The 8,217-nt window shown below is 66.0% G+C and overlaps 1 protein-coding gene across 1 annotated transcript in view; it reads right to left on the bottom strand.

Annotated features, from left to right (window-relative positions):
• Positions 1-2,323: 2,323 nt before the first annotated feature.
• The window catches only part of THRA (thyroid hormone receptor, alpha), a 7,516-nt gene continuing 1,622 nt past the window's right edge, over positions 2,324-8,217 (bottom strand). The window contains exons 2-8 of the mRNA XM_017834199.1: positions 7,903-7,964; positions 6,049-6,149; positions 5,819-5,966; positions 5,243-5,448; positions 4,407-4,553; positions 4,033-4,291; positions 2,324-2,793 (exon numbers count right to left, since the gene is read on the bottom strand). Coding sequence (XP_017689688.1) covers positions 2,543-2,793; positions 4,033-4,291; positions 4,407-4,553; positions 5,243-5,448; positions 5,819-5,966; positions 6,049-6,149; positions 7,903-7,964 — 1,174 coding nt within the window. The 3' untranslated portion in view covers positions 2,324-2,542. The remainder of the gene's footprint in view (positions 2,794-4,032; positions 4,292-4,406; positions 4,554-5,242; positions 5,449-5,818; positions 5,967-6,048; positions 6,150-7,902; positions 7,965-8,217) is intronic.

Genomic DNA, 8,217 nt, shown 5'->3' with positions numbered 1-8,217 from the left:
GCGATGGCGACGCGAGACGGAGACGTGGGGGCGGCCGGGGGGGGGGGGGGGGGAGTGCAGGGGGTGGGGGGGCGTGCGGGGGGCAGCGGGTGGGGGGCCGGGCGGAGCCCCCCACCCCGGGACAAGCTGCCCCAGAGCACCGTGCGGCCGCTTGGGGGGGCCCCGGCCCGGCTGGGGGGGGTCACGGTGGCTGATTAAGACACGTCCCGCGATGGGAGCACGCGGGGGGTGTGTGGGAACACGTGGGCAGCACGTGGGCACGGCACCGGCACCGCACTGACATGCGTGGGCACGGCGCCGGCACCGGCATTGCACCAACATGAACTGCCACGGCACCGACGCGGCACCGTCACGGCGCCAACGCGCATGCCCATGGCACCAACACGCGTGGCCATGGCACCAACATGCATTGCCATGGCACTGACATGGCACGGCCACGGCACCGGCACAATACCAGCACCCGCGGCCACAGCACCGGCACGGTCACGGCACCAACACGCGTGGCCATGGCACGAACATGGCATGGCCACGGCACCACGGGGGGCATCGCCCGGGTGCCACAGCCCCGGCCCGAAGGCACGTGTTGGGGCTGGTGCTGCCGGGGGGGTGGGGGGTGAACCCCCAAACCCTGTGCCCCCCCAGCACGGGCGTCAGTGGTCGGCTCCTATTGCACCACCCACAGCCGGTGCCACCGGGACCCCCAGTGCCAGGACCCCCTGAGCCGGGACCCCCTGAGCCAGGCACCCGGGTGGGGGTTTAAGACATTTTGCACCAAGGTCAAATCCGGTGCTGGTACTTGGGGCCGGGGGCATGTGCCCCCCCCAGGGCACCCCGGGGTGCCACGGCCCCGCTGTGCCCCCCGACCCGGCTGCAGGGGGTCCGGCAGGGCCCCCTGACATGACCCCCATGGTGGGGGTGTCTGGGGTGTTGGGGGGAGCCCAGCCTGGCCCCCTGTGCCCAGGGTGGGGGGGACGTGTCTGGTGTTGGGATTTTCTGCTTTTAAACGACCCGTAAAAAGATTTTTTTTTTTAATTACAAAAATTATATATTTTATATATATTTATATATATATATATATATATATATTAGCTTAGGTGGGCCCGGCCTGCCTCGCCGGCCCCCCCGGCCCGCGCCCCCCCTCGGCCTCCGCCTGAGGTAAGAAAAAATTCACAAACCTAAATTTCGGGGGGGGGAAAAGGTGATAAAACCATTCCCGGGTGCTCCCGTTGCAGCTGTGCCTCCCCCCCCCCAAAACCCCCCATGGGACCCCCCTGCCAGCCCCCCCCCCAGCCCGGCCCCCCCAGGAGCATTGGGGGGGGCGGTTGGGGGTGCAGCCCCCCCGAAGTGCTGCTGCCGGGGGGCTGGGGCAGTAGTGCAGTGGGGGGGGCCAGGGGGGGCACCCTCTGCCCCCCCCCCGGCGCCTCCGGGGCCTTTGCAACTCCTGACGGACACGACAAAACCCACGAGGACGAGGGGAAAAACAACAAAAAAAAAAAGGACAACGGAAAAGTTGGGGGGGTTTGGGGGGGGGGGGCAGGCCCCCCGGCGCCTCCGGGGCCTTTGCAACTCCTGACGGACACGACAAAACCCACGAGGACGAGGGGAAAAACAACAAAAAAAAAAAGGACAACGGAAAAGTTGGGGGGGTTTGAGGGGGGGGGGCAGGCCCCCCCCCCAGCGTCCTGCAGCGCCCACCGTCCGCGGCGCTTGGCACAAAATTGTCTTCTCTCAGCCCAAAAAAAAAGACAGAGAACCCCCAAAACCCCGAATCTGGCCCCGAATCTGGGGATAAAGGGGAGGGCACGGGGGAAGGGGGGGTCACCCCAGCCGGGGCAGACCCAGTGGGCTGGGGGGGTCCACCAGCCCTGCGCCCCGATGGGCTGGGGTCCCCCCGCTGCCGCTGTGCCCCCCGTGCCCCCTGCCCTGCTATGGGGGGGTCCTGGCCCCCACCTCGCTATGGGAGGGGTCCTGGCCCTCACCCTATTAGGGGGGATGGGGGTCCTGGCCCCCCGCCCTGCTTTTGGGGGGGTCCTGGCCCTCACCCCACTATGGGGATGAGGGTCCCAGCCCCTGCCCCTGCTATGGGGGGGGGTCCTGGCCCCCCACCCTAGTCCCCCAAAATTGCTGCCCGGCCAAAAGTGCATGTGGCCACGGCCCCCCCAGCCGGGGCAGCCTCTCCCTGTGCAGCCCAGAGCCCCCTCCTCTCCTCCCCTGCTCTTCCTCCTCCTCCTCCTCCTCCTCCTTCCAAAGTGCAGTTAGTTTAATATTTTAGCCTCTCAGGGAGGGAAATAAATGCTTAAAAAATAATAATCTACGAAGAGAAGGACAATAAAGGGAACGCTCGACCGTCGGGGCCCTTCCCTGTGCAAACAAACAAAATTCGTCAAGTCCTGGGGCGGGGGGGGGCAGGGTGGCCGTGGGGGGGCACAGCGGGACCCCCGCCCTGGGCGCAGCATCCCCTTGTCCTTACCGGGGGACGAGAAAGATTTGGGGGGGGGGCCAGAGCAGGGTTGGGGGGACCCGGGGTGGGGGGGTGTCAGCCCTACACCTCCTGGTCCTCGAAGACCTCGAGGAAGAGGGGTGGGAAGAGCTCGGTGGGACACTCCACCTTCATGTGCAGGAAGCGGCTGGCGTGGCAGGCGCCGATCATCCGCAGATCCGTCACCTTCATCAGCAGCTTGGGCCAGAAGTGGGGAATGTTGTGTTTGCGGTAGTTGATGTAGTGCTCGAAGGCCAGCAGGTACGTCTCCTGGCACTTCTCGATCTTCTCCACGCAGATCAGCCCCGTCCGGTCTGCGGGGAATCACCACGGGATCATCACGGAACCATCGTGGAATCACAGCGTGGCTTGGGGTGGGAGGGACCTTAAAGCCCACCCAGTCCCACCCCCTGCCATGGGCAGGGACACCTCCCACTATCCCAGGTTGCTCCAAGCCCCGTCCAACCTGGCCTTGGACATTTCCAGGAATGGGGCAGCCACAGCTTCTCTGGGCATCCCACGCCAAGGCCTCACCCCCCTCACAGGGAGGAATTTCTTCCCAATATCTCACCTAAATCTCCTCTTTTTAGTTTAAATCCCTCCCCTTTGACTTGGCACTCTCTGTCCACGTGAGAATCTGGCATCCAAGGAGATTTGCCCTCCTACAGGGCTGAGTGCCCCACACACCCCCTGGGTTTTGGGGTTCCCACCCCACAGACCTGCATCAGCCTGGCAGGGGTCCCCAGGGCACCAAGGGGCTCAACCCATGCCCACACTTTGCAGCCCAGGTTTCAACACCACAGATTACAGTGCCCACTCCATGCTCCTGGGCACTGGGAATTGGGGTATCCACTCCTTCTAGCCTGGCACAGCTCCCCAGAGCTCTGGAGATTGGGGTGCTTACCCCACAACCTCCTGGCAAAGCTCCCTAGGTGCACTGGGGTGCCCACCCCATATCTGCCCCCAAATCCAAGGGAGCACAGTTTCCCATTCAACACACCCTGAAGATGCTGGGGGGCTTTGGCATCAGGGTGCCCACCCAACACATCCCCAGCAGAGACTCTGGGCACAGGGGTGCCCACCCAACACAGCCATAAGATATTGCAGATGCTGGGCATTAGGGTGCCCATCCAATGCATCCCCAAATGCTGGGGGCTCTGGGCACAGAGGTGCCTACCCAACACATCCCCAGGAGAGACTCTGGGCATGGTGGTGCCCACCCAACACACCCTGAAAATGTTGAGGGGGTTCTGGTATCAGGCTACTCACCTGACACACCCCCAGCATGCTGAGGACTCTGAGCATGAGGGTGCCAACCCAACACACCCCCAAAATGTTCGGGGAGCTCTGGCATCAGGCTGCTCACCTGAGACACCCCCAGCATACTGAGGACTCTGGGCACGGGAGTGCCAACCTAACACACCCCCAGGACAGACGGGCACTCAACACACTCCCAGGATACTGATGACCCTGGGCACGAGGGTGCCCACCCAACACACCCTCCGATTCCCCGGGCACCAGCGTGCCCACCCCACGCCCGCGCACACGGGTACCTGAGGACATGAGCAGCACGGCCTGGAGCAGGGCCACCTCGGTGTCGTCCAGGTTGAAGGCAGAGAGGGACTTGCCCAGGTCGAAGATGGCATCGGAGACGACGCCGAGGCCGCCGTTCTTGAGCTGCTCTCGCTTCACTGCCATCTCCCCGCTCAGCGTCAGCGTCTCGCTCTCGGGGTCGTAGCGCACGGCCGCCCGCAGCGACATGATCTCCATGCAGCACCCCTTGAGCAGGATGATCTGGTCCTCGCAAGGCAGCTGGGGGGGGGGCACGGCGGCAGTTTGGGGGGGTTTGGTGTGACTCAGACCTGGACAGTTCCACTCTGGTCCTCCCCCAAAACCTCCCGCCCTCCCCCCCCCACCCCGCCGTTACCTCCGAAAACATGGGCAGTTTTTTGGCAAAGTCGACCACGCGGGTGATGGCCGGGGTGATGATTTTTGTAAACTCGCTGAACGCCTCCAGGTCGACTTTGTCCCCGTCAGGCATGGAGGCCATGGGGGACTGGCCGATGTCCTCGGGCTGTGGGGGGCACACAGAGGTGTTGGGGGGTGTGGAGTGTGTCCCACAGGACCCCCGTGGTGGTGTTGGGGAGTGCGGTGTGACTGTGTCCCCCATCAAGACCCCCATAACAGACAGGGACACTGGGGGCTGTGGTGTAACCCTGTCCACCCCTGGGATCCCCATGGTGGACAGTGGCACATGGTGGTGCGGTGTGACCACGTGTCCCCCCCAGGACCCCCATGGCAGCACTGGGGGCTGTGACATTATTGGGACCCCCATGATGGACAGCAGCGTTGGGGGGGTATGGTGTGACCACTTCCCCCACCCTGGGGGTGATGCAGTGTGACCCTGTGCCCCCCTCAGGACCCCCATGTCACCGGGTAACACGTGTGGCAGGGCTGGGTGCAGCAGCCAGGAGAGGGAGCTACGTGACAGGGCCAGGGCCAGGGCCAGGGCTGGGGCCACCCATGGGCACAGCTGTCCCCTTCGGTCACTGCTCACCCCTGAACCCTTTGGGGGTGACCAGCTCAAGGACACCGAGCAACATCCCAACCCCCCCAACTCCACCTGCCCAAGGACACCAGTGACATCCCACACCCTGGCACTGCCAGCGCTGCTGCCACGTGTGCGCTGAGCATGTGGGTGCTCAGCAAACCCCGGCTGGGGGGTTGGGGTGCTAACAGGGTCCCTCTGCTGCATCCCCTCACCAGGAATTTCCGCTTCTGTTTCCAGTGGCTGCCCTGGGCGTTGGTGCTGCGGTGGGCTTCTGTCACCACGTGGATCAGCTCCCACTCCTCGGCGCTGGGGTTGGGGCGATGCTGCAGCGACTTGATCATCTCCTCCTTCCGCCGCCGCTCCCGGTTCTCCTCGATCAGCTTCCGCTTCGCTACCCGCTTGGAGTCATCCAGCACCACTGCCGGGACCCCCGATATCAGCTGAGAGCCCCCCACCAGCCAGGAGCCCAAACAGCCACGCATCCCATGGCTGCAGCACAGCACCCCACGCTGACACCCCAGCCTGCTCCTGACAGTGCTCCAGGCACCCCAACCCACCCCACGGCACCAGGACCACAACCCACCCCCCAGCAGCCCCCTACTATCAGCTGGGACCCCCCCTCAGTCAGCCGAGACCCTCCACTTGTGTATCCCACCCCGCTGATGCATCACGGTGCCCTGTGCCTGACACCTGGTCCTGTGGCTGCTCTGGGTACCCCAACGTGCCCCACGGTGCCAGGACCCCAACCCAGCTCCCCAAGCCAAGCCCCCCCGTGCCCCCCCACTCACAGTCCATGGCCATGCCCACGGAGATGCACTTCTTGAAGCGGCAGAGCTGGCACTGGTTGCGGGTGATCTTGTCGATAACGCAGCACCCATCGTACTTGCAGGAGTAGGTGGGGTGCAGGTTCTTCTGGATGGTCCGACGGAAAAATCCCTGGGGAAGGCGCAGTGGGGGGTGACACGGTGAGCGCCACTGAGCCCTGCTGAGTCCCCCTGAGCCCCCTGCCCCAGCTCACCTTGCAGCCCTCGCAGGTGATGCAGCGGTAGTGGTAGCCGGTGGCCTTGTCCCCGCACACCACGCACTGTTCATCTTTGTCCAGGTAACTAGGGATGTACCCTGTGGGGACCCCCGGGTCAGGGACCCCCATGGCAGAAACCCCCATGGTGCCCCAGGCCAGGGATCCCCAGCCAGGGACCCCCAGGGTACCCCAAATCAGGGGCCCACGGGGTGCTCTGTGACAGGGACCCCCATGACAGGGACCTCCAGGGCACTCCAAGTCAGGGACCCCCACAACACCCAGTACCACGGACCCTGGTATCAGGGACCCCCACATCAGAGATCCCCTGGGGGACCCCAAGTCAGAGATCTCCCCTATGCCCTGCATCAGGGACCCTTCACACATGCAGCATCAGGGACTCTCTGCACACCCCCTGCCAGGCACCCCCAGTGTGTCCCCCCTCTTTGTGCCTCAGTTTCCCCTCCGTCAGCACCCACTGAAGCCCCGACGCTGCCCCTCAGCCTGGCACGGGAAGGGTTAAAGCTGGGGGGGGGTGTCAGAGGGTGGGGGGGTGTCTGAGCCCCCCGCACCAATAAAGCCCCCATTATCCCATTATCCGGCTGGGGACCGGCAGGGGGGGGGTCCCCATCCCCCTGCTGCACAAAGACCCACTGTCCCCACCATTGTCCAGGGTCCCCCCGCCTGGCAGCCCAGGGACCAGCCCCCCAACCTCCCCCAGCTCCCCCATCACCGTCCACACGGGGAAACTGAGGCATGGAGCACCCATGACACCCGGGGGGGCCTCTCCAGCAACCCGGGACCCCTGTGCCCCCCCGGGGAGCACACCCCTGTCCTCTGTGGGTGCTGGATGTAGGGGTCCCCGGGGCAGGGGGGTGCAAAGGATGAGGGGGTGTGGGTACCTGGCACCCCAGGACCGCTGTACCCACCTGGGACCCCCCCAAACCCAGGCGTGGGGACCCCACGAGCCCACCCTGGCGCTCTGTGGGTGCTGGATGGGGGGGTCCGCGGGCGTCCCCCCACTCCCAGAGCGGGGCGGGCGCAGGGGATGGGCGGGAGCCGGACGCCCGGGTCCCCCCTGGCCCCCCCCACCCCGTCCCACCCATCGGGTCCTGCCGGCGCCGGCCGCTCCCCGCCGGGGAATGGGGCAGGGCGGGGGGGGCAGCGCCCGCGGGGCCCCCCTTATCGCCCACCCCAGGGCGCTGCCGCCCGGATGGCACCGCCCCGACCCAGGGGCGCCGAGGGGGACGCGGGGGACGGGGACCCCGGGGGACCCTGCAGGGATATGGGGTGTCCAGGGGACCCTGGGGAGACACGGGGACCTCGGGGTGCCTATCAGGGACATGGGGTATCCATGGGGGGCCTGGCTGGGACTTGGGGATCCCAAGGTGCCCACTGGGGACGTGGGGTGTCCAGGGCACCCTGGAAAGGAAATGGGGCTCCTGGGGTGCCCGCAGGGGATAAGGGGTGTCCGTGGGACCCTGGGGATGTAGTGTCCAAGGGACCCTGGGGTGCCTGGCAAGGACATCGGGTTCCCGGGGTGTACCCCAGGGACATGGGGTGTTTAAGGGACCCTGGGGTGCCTGGCAAGGACACAGGGGTCCCTGGGTGCCCACCAGGGGACAAGGGGTGCCCATGAGACTTTGGGGGACCCAGCTGAGACACAGAGTGTTCAGGGGATCCTGGCCAGGACTTGGGGACCCCGGGGCGCCCATCAGGGACACGGGGTGTCTGCGGGATGCAGGTGGGACACAGGGTGCCTGTGGAACCCAGCGAGAACGTGGGGTGCCTGGGTGACCTGGGGGTGCCCGGCAGGGCCATGGGGTGCCCGAGGGTGCCCGGGGGTCCCTGTACCTGACATGCTGCTCTTCACCAAACATTGGCTGCTCTTTCTTTTGCGCTTCCCATCCAGCCACCTGTGGGGGGGGGACAGGCTGGTACGGTGCCCATGACCCCCCACTGCCCCCCCAAACTCCCAACAGCCCCCCAAGACCCCCCATAGTCCCCCGAACTGCCCCAGTCCCCTTTGCAGCTGGGAGGTGGGCACCCCCCGCCCGGGGGTCCCACCGGGGCCATGTCACAGGTGGGGTGCAGGATGGGGGGGGGCCCTGGGGATCCCCCTCCCGGGAACAGACCCCCTCCAGGACACGGCAGCGCCCGGGGGGAGCC

This window comes from Lepidothrix coronata, unplaced genomic scaffold (assembly GCF_001604755.1).
Source record: "Lepidothrix coronata isolate B3197 unplaced genomic scaffold, Lepidothrix_coronata-1.0 Scaffold229, whole genome shotgun sequence".
Classification (NCBI taxonomy): Eukaryota; Metazoa; Chordata; class Aves; order Passeriformes; family Pipridae; genus Lepidothrix; species Lepidothrix coronata.
This window is presented reverse-complemented; position numbering and strand designations above follow the sequence as displayed.